This window comes from Garra rufa, chromosome 3 (genome assembly GCF_049309525.1).
Source record: "Garra rufa chromosome 3, GarRuf1.0, whole genome shotgun sequence".
Classification (NCBI taxonomy): Eukaryota; Metazoa; Chordata; class Actinopteri; order Cypriniformes; family Cyprinidae; genus Garra; species Garra rufa.
The window spans coordinates 13,467,307-13,488,764 of NC_133363.1; the positions used below are offsets into that span (position 1 = coordinate 13,467,307).

Consider the following 21,458-nt stretch of genomic DNA (forward strand, 5'->3'; position numbering starts at 1 on the left):
GGACACGTCTGTCTGTCTCTCGTACACACTGCACACGCTCCGTTTCCCATTAAAGTCGCACAACACACATACATGCAACTCCTGTCCGCCGACGGCCTGGGCCGCGGGCTTCTTCTCCGAACGCGAGGGTTTGTTTTATGCCCCATCGGTTGCTTAAATTGCTCTCTCCTGGATGGCCGCTGAATCAATAGCAGCCCCCTTTATCAGCTCATGTGAACTGGAGTGTAACTTCACAAATAATGGTGGCTGATTGCTTGTGAGCTGCCAATCGATTGTTTGAGCTCGCCTCTCACGCCGAGGACGGAGAGGGTTGGAAGCTGGAGTCTAGTCCTGACGGTTAATGTGTTTTGGGAGGTTTCACCTGCTGCTTTAGAGTTACACACAAATTCAGATGCGTTTTCACCTCTAGTACCATATGGCACATCAATTTACCCATAATTTCTAAGCTCAGAGCACTGAAATTGATTTAAATGATTGTGGGTGACGTCAGAGATTAAGCGACAAACTTTTTGCGCAGATTTAGGCAGTGATCCATACTGCACTACTCTGAAAACAAGGCTTTTTCACCCTCTGGTTTGTTTCCTGTTAAACTCGGTTGAAATGATGGCTTAATAGTATCGGTCACTTGGGTGAATTCCTCTTGAAACCTGTGCGGATCAGCGAGGTGTGAAATGAGAAATTTCACAGTGTAAGTGCTTTGCATCCGATGATCCTCTGCGCCACACTTTTGAGCAACAATATGAAGTATTTTAGTGTGCAATACCTCACCTAAGACTTAAGATACCTGAGAATTCTTCTCTTAAATTACACATTTCACTAGTTTCACTATACTTAATGATTACAAATTTGAGCTTTGATTGATGGCTGAGCTTGGGGAGGAACTGTTGTTCTTTGGCAGTCAAGGGTATATTTATTTATATCGTGCTTTATAGAATACAGATCGTTTCAAATCATATTACCTCACATTAATTAACAGGAAAATTCATCAGTTACGAAACTAATTTAATTTTGGCTGTAAAACAGCTCAACGGAAGACAATAGTGTCATTATTCAGCTCAATTTAATTTAGTGTTGTTTCATGTACTACATGAGTACATGCAGTGTACTATGAATATTGTTGGCCATTTGACAAATTGCTTTGTTCCTCTTTTATAAGTCACTTTGAATAAATGTGTCTGCTAAATGCATAAATGTAAATGTAAATTCAGTTCAATAACACTGTCAATATTGCAAAGTTCATCAATTATGAAACGAGTTCAGTTCAGCTGTAAGCAGCACTAAAAGAAAATACTGTCATTATTCAGCTCAAGTCATCGATATTGATTAAATTCAGTTCAATAACTGGGTCTGTGTTGCAGAGTTAGTGTTATTATCCAGCTCAATTCATTTCAAAGTTTGTTCTCATGCGATAGTGTCAGTCCTGTTAAATTGATAATATTACTGAATATTAATAGTGTTTTAAACACCAACTGTGCAAGCCAAAGGTGACAGTGGAACGGAATCAAAACTTTTATCAGTTGATAGTAGTGGAAAAAGAAAGAAAGAGAAAAAGAAACCTTGTGTGAAACCAAGCTTAACGCTTGAAGTGTTGAAAGCACTTGAAAGAACATAAGTGTTTCTTATAGGTTTTTGTTTTTTGGGCTGCACAGAATCAGTACCAAAATTTGGGCCGAACAATATGCTGAATAATAATCCATAATCCATATTTGTTTTCTTTCATTTGAAGACACCATTTTGTAAATTTTTGGATATGTGTTATTTAATTATGCATTGTCATATGATTAACCAGATGGTAATTAGACTTTACAAATGTCCATTTTTAACATTTGCATTGCATAACATTTGCACTTCTCTCCTCCTTCTCCAAAACATACATAAATGTAACAGCAAATGATATTACATTACATTGTTAGGGCCCTATGAAATCCGTTTTATTTCTTTCCCAAAATCCATTTTATTTTTTCAAAATTCATTTTTTAATTAAAAATAAAATTAAAATATTAAATTAGAAAATATTAATACACAATTTATTAAAAGTCGAACTAAAATAAATTTTTAAGGCCCTATGAAATGTTGTATTTTTTTAAAATCTCAAATTCCGTTTTATTTTGAACAACTTCTGTGTTTTCCATTAACTTTCTGGATTTCATTTGAATGATTTCATTAAATTTAAAAAATCAAAAGCATCTCTAGTTAATTGATTTAATAAAAAGAAAAATATTTTTTCTGAAATACTGTTAAATTTAGTCATATTTTTTTTCTGTCACCATTTCTTCAAATTAAACCAAACTTTTATTTTGACAGGTAGCTGTGAAGATCTTTAAGTTTCTGTTTGTATGTGATATGACGATAGTATTTCTCGAAACAAACAGTAAAATGCTCATGAAGTGACTCTAGAGCAGTTCTAGAGATCATGTTTATGTGTTCTGCGCCATTCATTCACACAGAGACATGTAGAACATGCGGGATTCATATTTAAATAGTATTTTTGCGGCTTAATATTCAGAGACACTAGTCCATATTGCATTTTAATTTAAGTGTTCTGACCCTATTATTTGGCATTATACAGTCAATTCTATTTTAATGACTGGATTCTGCTATTCTGTCCATGTTTTCTGCATCATGGAAATCATAGGGTCTTACATTGATTTGTCAAATATTCCAGTCCAAAAAATATTCACAAACACACAACTTTAAGAAATATCACACAACTGTAGAGCACAAATGTTACTAATAACAGTTTAGTAACCAAGATATGTTGGTAAAATATTATTACAGTATTACAACAGTATAGATTCTAAAACAGTTCTCAAAAAGACGTTAAAGCATCACGCTTTATGTGGAACAGAGTTTTTGAGTAGTACAATTTCTGCCTATTTCCATGATTGTGTAATCTGACATTTCTGTTTACTTTTTTAGTCCCTCATTGAATATCCGGTTTCACTTGGGAGTTCACATTACGGAAGTTAAATTGGTTGTGAACGCCATTTCATGCTGACTTTAATCCAGAATATTTTTAAGAAAGCTTTTTTTGAGCATCGACAAATCCAAGTTATTTGATGTTCGTGCACATGTTTCACGGCTGATCCACTTGCCCCCCTTGCTGTTTTCTTCACCATGCTAACCTGCTCTCGTTTTTCAGCAGCACAGAGCCGCCCGCGCTGCATTATTAATAGAGAAGCGCTGTTGCCTTTGCTCCTTGGGCGCAGGCTGAAGCACTCTCTCCAAACCTTGTGGGATTTGGACTGTTTCATGCCTGTAAGATCAGTGCACACAGACTGGTTCAAAAGACAGAGAGCAAGTTGCAGGCCAGATCATAGGGGACCGTGCGCTGCCATGAAAAGTGTGTGTGTGCTACAGCTCGTTACCCAGTCTCTGGGAGACACAACAGAGTATTTTATGTATTCACGTTTACATTAAAAATGACCCTCCAACATATGCTCTTGTGAAGAACACCAAAAGTGCTCATTTAGAAGGAGCTCGTCTTCTTAGTTTCCCAAAGGCACAGCACACACAAATAAAGCCCTGCGGTCTTTCTGGCAATAGCCTTTAGCACACACACATACACATGCACCCCTACTCTTCTGTAATTGTATTTGTTGTGCTTGTTACGGCTTTGATGAATTTGATGATGGTTTGTAGGAGTTATAGCAACTAATGGACTAATCAACTAGTCAGTTAGTTTTACCACTAGTTGATGCTTTGGGACTCTGTCTCGTTTTGTGAATTATGTGATTTCAGTTGCTTGTTCTGTATGATGACAGTCACAAATCCAGTAATAAATAATCAGATATTCAAATCGGCTGAGTAAATCACACGAGCAAGTGTCTGAAATCTTTTTCATTTTCAAAAGGAAGAAGCCAAGAAACCTCAGCACATCAGTGTATATGAGTATTTTCATTGTAACCTCATTACATTTTACTTGAAAAGATGAATACAGATAATGAAAATGCATTTGCTTTTACACCTTTATTAAATGTGGTCAGAATTAATCACAGATGTCCTCTAAATGTGGTGGCAGAAAGTCCATTTCACATTTTTAAGAGCCTTTTAAAAGCAAATCAGGCATTGGAAAAACAGCTACTAGCTTTAAGGTTATTTTGTGTCAAATCAGTCAAATTTTAGAAAGGTAATTGTGAACTTAATTGTGTTTATATTTTTTCTTTCTGCAGAAATACAAACAAATAGTTATGAAAGCCAAATTATTAAATGTTATGAATGAATATTTACTGAGTAACTCACTATTTTCTTAAGGGGGTTGAAATGACAATTTTCTTCTGAGAGTTGAAGCCAAATTCATGGGAGGATTTGGTTTTCGACCATTGAAAATGGGCAAAATTCAACAATTTGGACATGGAGTCACTCTGAGATCCCCATGTCTCTGGTATTGAACCATGTCCACATTTTTGCTCAACATGGAAGTAATCATTTTCCATTTCCGCTATAGGGAAATAACGAGAAGAATAACAACATGCACTAAATGGTAAAACGGTTTGCACTACAAACCAGTGTGCTCATAATTAAGAAAATGAATTATTAAATGGATTATTAGCAGAAATCATACCACGTGTTATACTCTCAGGGACAGTATGCTTGGAAATAATATTTCATGTCTTCGATTACATTCGTTATTTGTAGTGCACCAGTCCTTCAATAGCAATAAGCTTTGTGCTTTTGGTACTTTTAATATAAAACAAGTCTCAACTTTTTTAAACCAGTTTTAATGGCGAAATACAAACTAAAATAATGTGTTTTTCAAGCTCTTTAATGTGGCATGACAGATCACTGTATTCATGTGAATCAATTAATTAAATTATTCTGTTTTCTTTGTGAAAATTCCACCACCTACTCCGCAAAAAAAAAAAAAAAAAAAAAATTCTGTGGTGTCCAAACTTTCATTCCTCATAAAATGTATTTAATTAAAAACAGCAATAAAACGTTCTAAAGGTTGAAGTGGGCTCGTTATATATAATGTCTAATATGTGACCCTGGACCACAAAACCAGTCTTAAGTCGCTGGGGTATATTTGTAGCAATAGCCAAAAATACATTGTATGGGTCAAAATTATTGATTTTTCTTTTATGTCAAAAATCATTAGGAAATTAAGTAAAGATCATGTTACATTAAGATTTTTTGTAAAATTCCTACTGTAATCCTATCAAAATGTAATTTTTGATTAGTAATATGCATTGTTAAGAACTTAATTTGGACAACTTTAAAGGTGATTTTCTCAGTATTTTGATTTTTTTGCACCCTTAGATTCCAGATTTTCAAATAGATGTATCTCGGCCAAATGTTGTCCTATCCTAACAAACTATACATCAATAGAAAGCTTATTTATTGAACTTTCGTATGATGTATATATCTCAGTTTTGTCAAATTTAACCTTATGACTGGTTTTGTGGTCCAGGGTCACATATATGTCTTTTCTGAGGTATGTAACGTTAATTGACTATTCACGATATAATACAGTAAATGATTGGACATAATATTTAACGTCTTCCATTCATTATTTGCTGTGCACCAGACATTCAAACTGCAAGGAAAAACTGTCCTTTAACTGTCAATATTGGCATATAAGGCAAATATATGTGTAAAAATAACAATGATTCTGCCATCTTTCTAAAGTAACCTCCCCTCCATAATTTGGCTTCAAATTTCGGCTAAAAAATTATGATTTTGACCCTCTCTACAAAGTAGTGGATTAGTCAGTAAATACAGTCGAGGCCAAAAGTTTTGAGAATGACACAAATATTAGTTTTCACAAAGTTTGCTGCTCAACTGCTTTTAGATCTTTGTTTCAGTTGTTTCTGTGATGTACTGAAATATAATTACAAGCACTTCATACGTTTCAAAGGCTTTTATCGACAATTACATGACATTTATGCAAAGAGTCAGTATTTGCAGGGTTGGCCCTTCTTTTTCAGGACCTCTGCAATTTCGACTGGGCATGCTCTCAATCAACTTCTGGGCCAAATCCTGACTGATAGCAACCCATTCTTTCATAATCACTTCTTGGAGTTTGTCACACTGTAAACAAAATCTGTAGAAATTACAGTATTACTGGCAGCTGGTTGCCAGTAACTTACTGTAGATTTAAATTTATGCTATTTACTGGCAACAGTTTGTTCAAAGTTAATTGAACATTAAACATTAACAAGTCTTTATCTTTACAGAATAAAACTAAAATAACAGCCTCATGCAAAGCATTCTGGGAACCAAAATCTGAAGGAAAAAAACAGAAAAAGGTTGATGAAGGTTTCTGGTTCCCAGAATGCTTTGCAGTAGGTTGTTATTTTATAGTTTTATTCTGTAAAGACAAAGACTTGTTAATGTTTAATGTTCATTTAACTTTGAACAAACTGTTGCCAGTAAATAACATAAATTAAAAATCTACAGTAAGTTACTGGCAACCAGCTGCAGAACTACAGCAAATTTTTTACAGTGCAGAATTAGTGGGTTTTTGTTTGTCCACCTGCCTCTTGAGAAAAGACCACAAGTTTTAAGATCTGGGGAGTTTCCAGACCATGGACCCAAAATGTCAACGTTTTGGTCCCCGAGCCACTTAGTTATCACTTTTGCCTTTTGGCACGGTGCTCCATCGTGCTGGAAAATGCATTGTTCTTCACCAAACTGTTGTTGGATTGTTGGAAGAAGTTGCTGTTGGAGGGTGTTTTGGTACCATTCTTTATTCATGGCTGTGTTTTTGGGCAAAATTGTGAGTGAGCCCACTCCCTTGGATGAGAAGCAACCCCACACATGAATGGTCTCAGGATGCTTTACTGTTGGCATGACACAGGACTGATGATAGCGCTCACCTTTTCTTCTCTGAACAAGCCTTTTTCCAGATGCCCCAAACAATCGGAAAGAGGCTTCATCGGAGAATATGACTTTGCCCCAGTCCTCAGTAGTCCATTCACCATACTTTTTGCAGAAGATCAATCTGTCCCTGATGTTTTTTTGGAGAGAAGTGGCTTCTTTGCTGCCCTTCTTGACACCAGGCCATCTTCCAAAAGTCTTGGCCTCACTGTGCGTGCAGATGCGCTCACACCTGCCTGCTGCCATTCCTGAGCAAGCTCTGCACTGGTGGCACTCCGATCCCGCAGCTGAATCCTCTTTAGGAGACGATCCTGGCACTTGCTGGACTTTCTTGGACGCCCTGAAGCCTTCTTAACAATGCAGTGGAAAGTTTTTTTCGGGATTAAGTTAATTTTCATGGCAAAGAAGGACTATGCAATTCATCTGATCACTCTTCATAACATTCTGGAGTATATGCAAATTGCTATTATAAAAACTGTATACAGTCATGGCAATTCATATTTTGGTTTTCTTTTACCAGAAAGAACTTGCGGAAAATTGAGTAGTTGTCAAAGTAGAAAGATGACCTATTCTCATATTATAAGTAATTTGCATAACATACAGTATTCATTTACTTTATTTGACTTTATGAGTATTAGGAATAGTCGCCTAGTAATATTACTCATCTCATACTCTTAATTGAATTTGTTTTAGTCTAGGTCCATTTCATCTGTTTTTTTTCATCTCTAGTGAGTTATGAGTTCTGTCAGGTGGTTGTTTAAGGAGGAATATCAATGTTCTCACATTATTTTCTAAACAGGGTATAAACTTCTGTCCTGGCCAGGAGGTACCTGGTGTTACCACACACACACAAGAGGAACATACCATGCAACCTCTTATCTTCCACCTGGGACAGGACCCTGGGGAGAAATACCCAATCAGGTATGGAACACCAGAAGTGAAGAACTACACTGTTAAAAATATGAATTCAGTGCTATTCACTTTTTGTTCTGTTATGGCAAATAACTACTGTGGAAAAAAATGATGCATCAGTTCTTTCTCAAATGCATTCTGCAATAATGCACACAAATGAATTATTTTTAAATTGCATTAGTAGTTTTGTTTATTTAAAAAGTAACATACAACATTACAGATACTGGTCAAATTACATGGTAATGTTTTGGTATGTTACTAACATGCAAATTGTTGCTGTCTTCTTGCTTTCAATTTCAAACCGAGAACCCTGGAACAAATATCAAGCTTCCACATCCTTTGAAAAGGGCATGTTTCGCATGTTTTCGTGTAAGAGATGTGTGCCTTTATGCCAGTATTGAAAAACTGAGAGGCAGTGAAACATCAAAAATCATTTCCCTAAATTGAAACAAATGGAATTCTTAGTTGCCTAGAGATGTTTATTCTCTTTTAAGTTCTTTCTAGTCTAGGTATGCAGTTGATGTTCTGTGGGAAACTGAATTTGCTTTCCACTTATTATTCTAATCTTGTTGGAGCACACAGGTGTATTGATAAGGGCTCTATCCTTACATCAGAATCTGTATCGCTGGTGAATTGTAAAAACAGCGAGAAAGAAACCACAGAATCAGTCATCCCATCAAAACAGTAATGAATCGCTGAAACTACATGGACAGTAGTCTAGAGTGAGCTTACAGGCTGTGACATGTTCGTCCGTCTCGGTTCTGCACAGCTCGGTGTACATCAGGAGGGGCCGAGGCGGTGGAGAGCTGGATATTTGGAGTCGATATTGAGGCACAGCTGCTGATTGATCGTCCAGTCCGCAGAGGGTTTATCAAATGCGACTCTTTGTGAGCTGAAGATGACTATCTGTATTCATCGGCTGTTGGCTAGAAGTTAAAATGGCAAGACAGAATAGTTATGATGGGGACACAAAAGACATGCACTCTCTAGGGAAAACACAGGCTGATCAGATTTAAATGTACACTACCAGTCAAAAGTTTTTGAACAGAATTTTGAATGTTTTTTTAAAGAAGTCTCTTCTGCTCTTCTCCAAAACTTTTGACTAGTAGCAACATAGAATAACAATTCCTAAATTGCTAAAACTTTATTTGCTGAAAAATATTGTGTATTAATTTACAGATTATTTAAATATGTACACTAACAGTCAAAACAGTAAGATTTTTTAATGTTTTTTTAAAGAACGCTCTTCTGCTCACCAAGCCTACATTTATTTGATCCAAAGTACAGCAAAACAGTACAGTTTAGAAAAATAAATAAAAATTTAAAATAACTGTTTTCTATTTAAACATATTTAAAATGTAATTTATTCGTGTGATTTCGAAGCTGATTTTTTTGCATCATTACTCCAGTCACATGATCCTTCAGAAACCATTTTAATATTCTGATTTGCTGCTTAAAAACATTTATTGTTATCATTATGTTAAAAACACATGAGTAGAATTTTTTCAGGTTTTTTTGATAACCAGAAAGTTCAGAAGAACAGCATTTATCTAAAATTGAAATCTTTTGTAACATTATAAATCACTTTCTCCCCCAAACCACCCAGCTGATTCCAAGCATTTTAATAGTGTGTGTGTGTGTGTATGTGTATATATATATGTATATATATATATATATATATATATATATATATATATATTGCTTTTTATTTCAGATAAAAGCTGATCTTTGGATCGTTCTGTTCGTCAAAGAATTAAACTCAACTGTTTTAAATATAATAATGATTCTTGAACAGCAAATCAGCATATTAGAATGATTTCTGAAGGATCATGTGATACTGAAAACTGGAGTAATGATGCTAAAAATATAGCTTTGATAGCAGGAATAAATTACATTTTTAAAATATACTCAAAAAGAAAGCAGTTATTTTAAATAGTAAAAACTATTTCAAAATTGTACTGTCTTTGCTCTACTTTGGATCAACTAAATGTAGGCTTGGTGAGCAGAAGAGACATCTTTTAAAAAAACATTCAAAATCTTACTGTTCAAAAACTTTTGACGTATGTGAGCTTTATATTGTGAGCTTAGAGACCCTAAAACTCATATCGACTAATTGTAATAATCATAATAAATCTATTATTATTATTATTATTATATTATTATTATTTGATTACTGATATTTCCTGTAATACCAGTATTGTAAACCATTAATTTAGGCAAGTATTGAGAACAGATTTATTTATAAATCAACATGTTTTGAGTTGACGTGACCTGTCTTTTTTATTTTTTTAAATTTGTTTCTTCAGTAAGATTAGCCTTTGCCCCCTCAAGCCATCTTTCCCACCCGTTCTTTATCTTTCTGTCTTCATCTGTCCTCATCCTTCTCTCTATCTCTATGTCTGTTTCTCTCAGTCCAGTGCGCACACACACGTATCACTGTCTCCGTCTTTATCATGCACTGAGTGTTTTAGGGAGCCTACTCTTAAGATCAGAGAGAGCTGCAAATCTATTGCTTTCAACAGAGATGCTGCATTGCAAGACACACAGAGAAAAATCCCAAAGCATTCTAAAAGTGATGCTTAATATGCGACAAAATAATCTGAACATGTTTACTTTTGCTCCAATGCACTCTGAGGTGTTTCAGACTGGTGGGTCCACTTTCAGAAATCTAATTTACTATTTTTGCTTGATTTCAAATTGACCCGGATCTTTCCACACCTGCTAAACATACCTTACACATTACATCTCTTCAATGTATCTGCACAAGAACTACACAATTAAATATTTTTAAAATCAAAAAGATGATTTGATGACCCACAAATCAATTAATCTGTCTTAAAAGGAAGCCTTGTATAATGACGTTGCTCTTGCATTTGTGTTCAGAATGTATGCCTAACAAAATACACACATATCTCATAATGCCCTTTTTTCATTTCCTTTCCTGTTAAATATAGTAGATTGATGGAAAATCGTGACTCATCCCTTGTAAGAACTGAGTAACCTTCTTATTCGCCCTTTTTCAGCTTTATTTCTCTTCTCTCTCCTTGTTTTTTTTATATCCCTCCACTTTCTTGAAGAGAGACAGAGTAATTAAACATTAATGTTGTTTTTGATCTTCTGTCTCTTCTCTGCTCTGCTGGTTTCAAGCACTAACTGTGAAAAAAGAAAGATTCATCCAAAAAAAAAAAAAATCAATAGTTGTGTTGAGCGCTGGAGAGGAGAGAGCTGTTAGTTTGACCATCTTCATCCTCCTTATCTTTCCAGTTTACAGTGGATGTTTTCGAATAGGTCAGAATGGTCCAGATCCAAACAGCAACCCCCCTCATTCTTCCATTCTTTTGCTCGTTCTTCGTCCCCTGTGAATCCGTGTCAGGCTGCTGACCGTCTGCTCTTCTGTGCACCCAGCTGGAGCGGTCGGTGCTCATTAATCTCTGTCTACACCTAAAGAGCCACTTAAGATGATGTAGAGCCTGTCTATGCACATACCTCCAGTCCAGCAGCAGACTGACAGCACAGCCACACGTGCCCACTGTCCCCCAAAAACCTCACACTATGCACTTAGTATACTTGAAGAAACAAGAGGGAGGTGATGTTTTTGATATTCCACTGGATTAAATACATTGCAAATTAAATGCATTTCATCTCATTTGAATTTGTTTTTTTAATAGATACAAATCAAAAAACAACATTGCAAAGTAAACTACATCCAAACATCCGTTTTACATACAAAGATTAATAGTGTTTTTATTTATAATTGACAGTGCATTTGCATCAGCTGAAGACATATCAGTAGCTTAGAAAAGCAGTATTTCTCTACACCAGTTCTTCCATCATGTTGAGATTACATGACTAGCTGTATACTACCCGCTTTTATTTTAGAACCCCCTATCTAGACTTTGTTGGTTGTGGTGGGTGACAAATTTTCTAATAGAGTAACATAATCAGTGTTGGGTGTAACTAGTTACAAAGTAATTAGTTACTGTAATTCCCTTGAAAGGTAAACTAAGGGATTACTCTTATTTTTCTGTAATTTAATTACATAATGTCTTATGTAATTGAACTTCATACTGTGTATAGACTGTTGAGCATTTATATACAGTCGTGGCCAAAAGTTTTGAGAATTACATAAATATTGGAAATTGTAAAAGTTGCTGCTTAAAGGAGAAGTCCGGTGTGATATTGACCTAAAGTGTGTTGAATCGTTATACCGAGTGTGAACGTACCTTGCATATCTCATCTCGGTTTGGGTCCTGCAGTCCGAAATCTGGGGTTAGTTAGCTGATGCTAACAACAGGTTGTCAATGAGGGTGAATGGGGCATCGGAGTAGCCATGTAAATAAATCACTGTTTTATGCCATTTACGAGGCACAAAGTAGCTCCACACTTCATTGGTAGACTTCCAAGGGCCCTGACATTTAAAACGAGACATTGAGAACTTTGAAAAAGCACCGGTAGTTTATTTACAAGAAGATTTATACAGACAGTACCTGGAAGAAATTTACCGTCCGCCGCCATCTTGAATTTAGTCACGATAAGTCGAGTGACGAGCAGGAAGGAACTTATCATGTTATCAACTTATCAGGTTGTAGTTTCCTTCCTGCTCGTGACTAAATTCAAGATGGCGGCGGCCGGTAAATTTCTTGCAGGTACTGTCTGTATAAATCTTCTTGTAAATAAACTACCGGTGCTTTTTCAAAGTTCTCAATGTCTCGTTTTAAATGTCAGGGCCCTTGGAAGTCTACCAATGAATTGTGGAGCTACTTTGCGCCTCGTAAATGGTGTAAAACAGTGATTTATTTACATGGCTAGTCCGATGCCCGAGGCACCCTCATAGAAAACCTGTTGTTAACATCGGCTAACTAATGCCAGATTTCGGTGTGCAGGGGACAAGCCGAGATGAGCTATGAAAGGTTTGTTCACACTCGGTATAATGATTCAACACACTTTAGGTCAATATCACACCGGACTTCTCCTTTAAGTTTTTATAATAACAATTTGCATATACTCCAGAATGTTATGAAGAGTGATCAGATGAATTGCATAGTCCTTCTTTGCCATGAAAATTAACTTAATCCCGAAAAAAAAAAACTTTCCACTGCATTTCATTGCTGTCATTAAAGTACCTGCTGAGATCATTTCAGTAATCGTCTTGTTAACTCAGGTGAGAATGTTGACGAGCACAAGGCTGGAGATTATGTCAGGCTGATTGGGTTAGAATGGCAGACTTGACCTGTTAAAAGGAGGGTGATGCTTGAAATCATTGTTCTTCCATTATTAACCATGGTGACCTGCAAAGAAACACGTGCAGCCATCATTGCGTTGCATAAAAATGGCTTCACAGGCAAGGATATTGTGGCTACTAAGATTGCGCCTAAATCAACAATTTATAGGATCATCAAGAACTTCAAGGAAAGAGGTTCAATTCTTGTTAAGAAGGCTTCAGGGCGTCCAAGAAAGTCCAGCAAGCGCCAGGATCATCTCCTAAAGAGGATTCAGCTGCGGGATCGGAGTGCCTCCAGTGCAGAGCTTGCTCAGGAATGGCAGCAGGCAGGTGTGAGCGCATCTGCACGCACAGTGAGGCCAAGACTTTTGGAAGATGGCCTGGTGTCAAGAAGGGCAGCAAAGAAGCCACTTCTCTCCAAAAAAACATCAGGGACAGATTGATCTTCTGCAAAAGGTATGGCGAATGGACTGCTGAGGACTGGGGCAAAGTCATATTCTCCGATGAAGCCTCTTTCAGATTGTTTGGGGCATCTGGAAAAAGGCTTGTCCAGAGAAGAAAAGGTGAGCGCTACCATCAGTCCTGTGTCATGCCAACAGTAAAGCATCCTGAGACCATTCATGTGTGGGGTTGCTTTTTATCCAAGGGAGTGGGCTCACTCACAATTTTGCCCAAAAACACAGCCATGAATTAAGAATGGTACCAAAACACCCTCCAACAGCAACTTCTTCCAACAATCCAACAACAGTTTGGTAAAGAACAATGCATTTTCCAGCACGATGGAGCACCGTGCCATTAGGCAAAAGTGATAACTAAGTGGCTTGGGGACCAAAACATTGAAATTTTGGGTCCATGGCCTGGAAACTCCCCAAATCTTAATCCCATTGAGAACTTGTGGTCAATCCTCAAGAGGCGGGTGGACAAACAAAAACCCACTAATTCTGACAAACTCCAAGAAGTGATTATGAAAGAATGGGTTGCTATCAGTCAGGATTTGGCCCAGAAGTTGATTGAGAGCATGCCCAGTCGAATTGCAGAGGTCCTGAAAAAGAAGGGCCAACACTGCAAATACTGACTCTTTGCATAAATGTCATGTAATTGTCGATAAAAGCCTTTGAAACGTATGAAGTGCTTGTAATTATATTTCAGTACATCACAGAAACAACTGAAACAAAGAACTAAAAGCAGTTTAGCAGCAAACTTTGTGAAAACTAATATTTGTGTCATTCTCAAAACTTTTGGCCACGACTGTACAGTACAATTAGGGATTTAACATCAAAGTTTAAAGTCTAACCTTAAAATTGGTAACACTTTAGTGTCCAATTCTCAATATTAACTACATTCTTAAAAATAAAGGTGCTTTAAAAGGCTCTTCACAGCGATGCCATAGAAGCAGCATTTTTGGTTTCACAAAGAACCATTCGGTCAAAGGTTCTTTAAAGAACCATCTCTTTCTTACCTTTTTATAACCTGATAAACCTTTTTTGCCACAAAGAACCTTTTGTGAAACAGAAAAGTCAGATGAAATCAGTTGTTAAAAAAAAGTTCTTCTATGGCATCGTAAAGCACCTTTATTTTTAAGAGTGTAGTTGGTTATTAGCATGAATATTACTGGGATATTGGCTGTTTAGTATTACTTAAAAAGCACATATTAATGTCTTATTCTGCAAGACCTTATTCTAAATCGTTAATCCTACCCAATTCTTAAACTTAACTACTTTACAACGTATTAATAAGCAGTCATTAGGAGTATATTGGGGCAAAAGTCATAGTTAATACTTCCTTCTATATCCTTCTATCATTAACTTGTCAAGGTTGATATATTATTTAGAAAGTAATTAGTAATATATAATTAAATACTTTTTGGAGAGAGTACAGTAATATAATTACACTGTTGAAGATGTAGTTAGTAACTGGTAATTAATTACTTTTATTTTTAATTACCCAAATGAATATAATTAAAATATTCTAATAAAACTCTAAATTGTAGAGTTTTTCTACAATGGACTCCATCCACACCACTAGTTGTCAGTAGAAAGTCCAAGGCCGCTGTCATATTAACCAGAAAAAAAAAAAGAATCCAATTACTTTTAAAGTTAATTTGAAATTACATTTACAGTCCATTACTTGTCCTAAAGATGCAGTACAAAGAATTTTGGTTAAGAAAAAGTATAGAAAAGTTATATAAAAGTATGTATAAAAGTTAAAGGTGCAACAAATATGAGCCATAGATCACTGAAAAGGTACACAATATTGAGTTCAAAATCGAATGCGATTCATTTGCAATTATGAACTTTATTTTGCGTAGCCTGTGTTTTAAATGCCGCGCCATCTGAATGCACGTGATGGGGATTTACTACTTATCACAGAACCGGCTTTACTGATTAGATACGTATGACAGTCGTATGCGATGTATCGTGCAGCCCTAATAGAAACAAGCGAAGATTACACGCAAACATATTCAAACAAAAGCTAACGCAGATAAGTTTACAAAATCAACGTTACTCGCCTATCCATTCGAGCCCTTCCCACACCTTGAGATTACGAATTCTAACTTTAGATTTGATGCTCTTCTGTTCCGGTCTCCATATGAATCTATTCAAATAACCCATATGTTTTTATTGTAGCTAACGTCGGCAGCTTTGTGTCATCTACACACTCGTTAAACTTTGAGGAGTGAGGTCGGTGAGGAATGACGGTCATTGTGACATTGTTAAATGATGGCGCTATGGAGCCATGTGCTTTTTAAAAAAAAAACATTTTAATAAGTTTAACGTTAGATTATCAGCTCGAAATATACATTAATTTGACTAGAAACCAGTGTTGCCAGATTGGAAATGTCCAAGTACCATACCAGAAGCTCATTATTATTTTGATCTATTTTTGCATGTTAAAAAATAAATACGACCTCATGGTGTGTCAATCATGTTTACACCCTGCCTCCAAAACTTTCATTCGTCATAAAATTTTTTGGATCAGGTTCAGTTTTCTGCTATTTTGCATCTGTAGCAAGCATTTTGGTAGAAAAGGATGACGGATACAAAAAAAAAAAAATTTTTAATGTGCAATAAAATGGCATGGCATGACTTCCATGTTCAGGAAAAACGTCTATAGTCGATCTGCTAATATCCATTCTGTGCTCTCAAATTGAGCTCTCTTCTCTCTTATATTACAAGACACGCCCCTTACTACTGATTGGCTACAAATGTGTTTTGAGACTTGGTCCACCACTGCAGTCAAAAGTGTTTTTCAAAAATTGTATAGAACAAATACTTGTTACAAAAAAAAAAAAAAATAGATTTTCACATTTAGTCATTTAGCAGACTTTCACCTTGATACAAAACATTTACAATATAGAGACTGAACTCGATCTCAAGTTTGAATTAGGACCAAGTTCAAACAAGTCTACTCTTTTAGGACAGGATGAATTTTAACATTGTTGCTAACTGATAAAAATGATGGTCTGTAAACAGGGCAGTCGCTAGGAATTCTTGGCCATGTGCTCCCCATAGTTTTCTATGGGGCCCCCTCAAAATCACATTCAGTATTACAAATAAATTTACTTTAACAGTTTAGGAGCACCTTCTGATCAATAGAAAAATATGCCTTCCCACTGCAGGATATTTCACTTCTTAAAGTGATTTACAGTGGCCTTTTTTAACCTTTGTGATGGCATTTTTTGCCAACTTTACTAAAAGTATGTAATCTTTAATGTCAGTCAAAAATGTATATTTTTTTAATTCAAATTATTCTAAATCAAACAATCAAATAGGAATAAGTAGAATAAGAAGTTACCAATCAAAAGAAATCAGTATTAACAAAATTAATTTGCACTTCAGAGGTGGCACAAGAACACAAATGTGGGATGTAGGCATGGATGTTTTAAATTCATAACAGTTTTAAGTAGATTACTATTTTAATTATAACATATTGAAAAACTGAAGTATTGATTGATTGATTGATTGAAATGATTAAAATAACTGAGATTAAACTTTAAATATTAAACTTAAGTTGCCTGTAGGTGGCGGCAAGTCACAGTATTTATCACTGAGTCATTCTATTAATTGATTCGTTTGAACAGCTGATTCATTCAGGAACTAATAGGTTGTTGATAGATTAGTTTAAAAATGCATGTTCATTTATAAACAAACCATCACTGTGTTTACTTGGAGATGCATAGTAGCTCAGCTGTGACTTTGAAACAATTTTTGTTGGCGAAATAGAGCAAAATCAGGCAATATTGTTATAGTCAGACAATATAAATCACTTAATATTAACTACTTGTTTATTGAATTTGTATTAAATATCACATTTACAAACTCCCTTAAATTTTTCACTCGCCCTTCATCGAAATCTCACGAAGTTCCATTATAATCAGCAAAGCTCTTTACACTGCACAATGAATCTGTTTAACATAGTTTCTATGTTATAATGACAAGATTCATGAGTTTGCATAATTCAGGTGTTTTTTGAGCAGTGAGTGCATTCTGATTGACATTGTGTTCAAGAAATCAATAGATATGTCTGCCATGCATTATTCAATGTTGCAAACTGTTGTAGAAAGAGTTGTAGGAGCTCTAGAGTGCAAACAAAAATATTCTGATCTAGTCAGTCGCACTGGTGCTCCTAAATGTTTTCACATTCACACTTAGTAGTTTTTAGTTGCATCTGTCGAGCCCTGGGAGGATGGGGCGTGATCACAAAGCCGATCTCGGGCCCCCCAGATCTCTGTGCCCTATGGACTCTGTCCCCCTTTCCCCCACTAGTGATTGTCACGGTGTGTGTAAAGAAGGAGGCACGCCAAGACAAAATGCATTAACAAGTCATTTTAATGATATCCACAACAGGTAAATCTTCATAAGGCGGGCAGGGAAACGCACCAAAGTAACCTTGAGATCCGGCAAACAACACTGAACTGAATCCAACTTAAATAGACAGGATAATAATACATAGACAGGTGTGGGTGATTAACAATTAGCAGACATGACGAGGACAGGAACAGGAAGGACCAAATATGGGCACAATAGGGAGAAACTAACACAAACAGTCCAATAGGGGTGTGACATTACTCCCCCCTCCCGGAAGGCGAGACCTTGCGCCGTAGAAACAGGAAATGGATGAATGGAGAGACTTAAGTGGTGGACATAGGAGTGGATGTGAGATGGAAACAGGAAGTCTGTAATGGTAGAGGTTACGGCGGGGGACGGACACCCGGGAGGACGATGATCAACCGAGGGACTGGGTGGATCAGATGGAGGGAGGAGACAGAAGAGATCCGGAGCAGGAGAGACCCAGGCCACAGCCATGATGGTAGCCCACGGAGGGAGGTGCCATGGTGGAGGAAGGGCTGACGAGGGCTTTTCTTCCAACTATTTACAGCCATTTAAGACTCTCGTTTACGTTAGAAACAGCGAATCTCTTTAAAACCTGTCTGTTGGTCTCACTACATTGCATTGTTATATTTCGTGAAAGTTTTACCCGCCAACTGGCGACTGACACATATACATATACTCGCCAACGCCAATTGTTACTCACATTTGGCGCTTGGCGAGTGTTCATTTTAGGCCCTGGTTATATCTAAGTGTGAGTTGTTTACTTAATTCTTTAAATTAGTTTTCCCATTAATGCCATTATATTGCTTATTCAGACTGATTCGCAAAGGTGGAATATGCACGGACACAAGAGGCGGGACTTATCGCTTCAATCAATCACAGCCGAACAAAACTAGTCATATCCAATCAAATCGGGATGGAGGCCTCCTCTCACATGATTTTCCCCCATTCTCAGGGGAGGCGAGAGACGCACACTTCGGCTGTAATGTTATCTTCTAGTGTAGCTGTTGGACAGTGTTTCTGTAAAAAAAATGTGTGAGTTATACACTTTTTTGTAATATTGGCATTTTATTTTTGTCCAGTATATTGAGGAGACACTGCCAAGGGAGGCAGTGTCTCCTCAAAATACTGGATTTCCTTGGAGGAAATGCCCCATATATAGAGTTAATTGGCCATGAAAAGTAAGGTCGCTTTAGTAAAAGATTACAAAGCCATACATTCTTTTTATTTAGAATAGCATGCACCGATGAATCATGCAAATTAACATCCCAGAACATGAATAAAGTCAGTTTGGATTTCATGTCGACCTTAAATCAATTTCGCAGATTTTCTTGACCAAAAATGGTGCCTCCATGTGAGCCCTGCTATTAGTGACAGTGCTGTCCTGCCTAGAATGAAAACAAGCCAAGCTAACAGGCCAAGGAAATCGTTCGGTCTACACAACCTCTGCCATGCTGACCCCCATCTCACGGCCTGCCCTGCCTGCCTGCCTTATCCCGGCCAAGAGCACTTAAGTCCCATCCTGCCTAGGGCTAATGTAGCAGGCAACTCGGGCCTCATCTGCTGCCGACAAGCACTTCAGCCCTCAATCAATAGTGCTCGTAGAACTGCTCAATTTCCACCGGGGGAATGGTGGGGGTGGGGGGGGGGGCACAGAGAAAAGGCAGAGGTATTTGATTGCCTCTTCAGCTCAATTCCCTTGTCTGGCTCCAACTGTGTGTGTGTGACTTATTTTATTCATTCATTCAGTTATACTTGTTGTTGTTTTTACCATGTGAATACCGTTTCGCTCTTGTTTCATTGTGTTCTCCACATGCAGCAATGGTGAATGCTGTTTTGTGCGTGCGAGTGTGTGAATCACTAATCAGTTTGGTGACACACCTGAGCAATGCCCCTGCCCCCTGGGTGTCATGCATTATAAATCAAAAGACTGTATTTGCATGCATTGTTATTATTAATCATGCGTCTACAGTTGTAGAAAGGAAACCAAAGGTTCAGAAAAATGCTAATGAGCCATGCTGACTGTGAATTTTCTATTGTTTGTCTGGACTGTAGGCATAAATAAACATGTTATGGTTAATTATTGATTAAGCACCCAGGGGCATAATAGACAGGACATACAGTGAAGGCGGCATACGTTTAGCAGATCGAGCACCAAAGCGACTTGCCCCTTGGTGCATCTTTGCAACTATCATGAATAAAAAACCAAATGTTTCCAGCGTGTGTGATCTGAAGTCCTTTAAATTGATCCAGCATCTTACTCAAGAGGAGATGGGAATTACATTATTTTATTTTTGATGCTAATTGTTGTTAAAACTATATTCAATTTGACATTATCGAGTGTATTGAACAAACAAACAAAAACACATGAACTGCGAAAACGCAGAAAATTTTACCCGATCCAAATTTTTTTATGATGAGCAAAAGGTTTGGAGGCAGTGTGTAAACATGATTGACACAACATGAGGTCGTATTTATTTTGTAATGTGCAACAAATTCGCACAACAATTTTGGAACCTTTAGTCTATTAAAATACATTTGGGTCATTCTATGGAAATGGAAATCCCTTAGCCTTTACAGAAATATTACCCTTAAAAAACACTTCAGGGTTACAATTTCTTTGTATTTTAAAATGAAACATATGTTATTTCAACAATTACATCTACTTGAGACATTATTGTGGCAATATTTGTTGTTAAATTAATAATATAGAATTCCAAGCACCACAAAATAGCTCGTCCTCACAGTGATATACAGAGGGAAAGTGCTTTATTTTGACGTCAAAACAGGTTTTTCTACCATTTAAAATACAATAATGTATTCATAACTGTCAAATTTATGATGGAAATGGCATAAAAAAAACTAAATGCCGAATAAATATGATAAAATATATAATAAAATTAGTAGTCCCTTGGAGTTACCATTTAACAAAAATTGTTTATTTTGAAATAAAAATCACACTGATGACATCAATTGACTTCATTCTTCCTAATTTTCTAAGGATCAGTAAAAAAAGCTCCATGTTAAGTCCGCTTGTTTGATCAATTTAGCCTTGCCTAAAATCAAATCTATAGACATAAAACACTTGCATTTAACAATAATAATTTAAACATTTAACCTAGATAAATGTGCGCTGTTAGACGCATATCCAATCGTTTGTGCGGAGAGTGGAAGCTATAGCGCGCCTTGCAGGACATAGAAGCTCCAGCGCAATCACTTGCATTTTTTCTTAATAACAGTGGAAACCTAAAATACGCCATCATTTTTGCTCATAAAGGTAAGAGTAATACGGAACGGCAAAAGGTCTACTTTTATCTGTGTGTGCTCACAATATCAACAAAACGTTATGCTTCTGTGAAAAGCTAAAGAAAACGCTATTGGCTACATTCACTTTCTGCCGTCTCTGTCTTCTGCACTTCACAAAAATGATCAGAAACTCTGCAAATATTTGCCTCACAGACATAGGTAAATGGTATCTATAAAATGCATTAAATTACTACTTCTTCAATTTACTAAAACTAAATAATTCATGTAATAAATTCATGTTATATTGCATAAAGTTAATGTAAAAATTCCACCTCCGCCCCCCAAAAAACTCTTAACTGGCTGATTTATGAGAAAAATAAAACAATGTTGGCAAAGTTATAGGCTTGTTGGCTTTTCTGAGGTAGGCT

The 21,458-nt window shown here is 36.5% G+C and overlaps 1 protein-coding gene across 1 annotated transcript in view; it reads left to right on the forward strand.

Annotated features, from left to right (window-relative positions):
* The window catches only part of galns (galactosamine (N-acetyl)-6-sulfatase), a 60,688-nt gene that overhangs the window by 29,371 nt on the left and 9,859 nt on the right, over positions 1 to 21,458 (forward strand). The window contains exon 12 of the mRNA XM_073835725.1: positions 7,619 to 7,740. Within this exon, the coding sequence (XP_073691826.1) occupies positions 7,619 to 7,740 (122 nt within the window). The remainder of the gene's footprint in view (positions 1 to 7,618; positions 7,741 to 21,458) is intronic.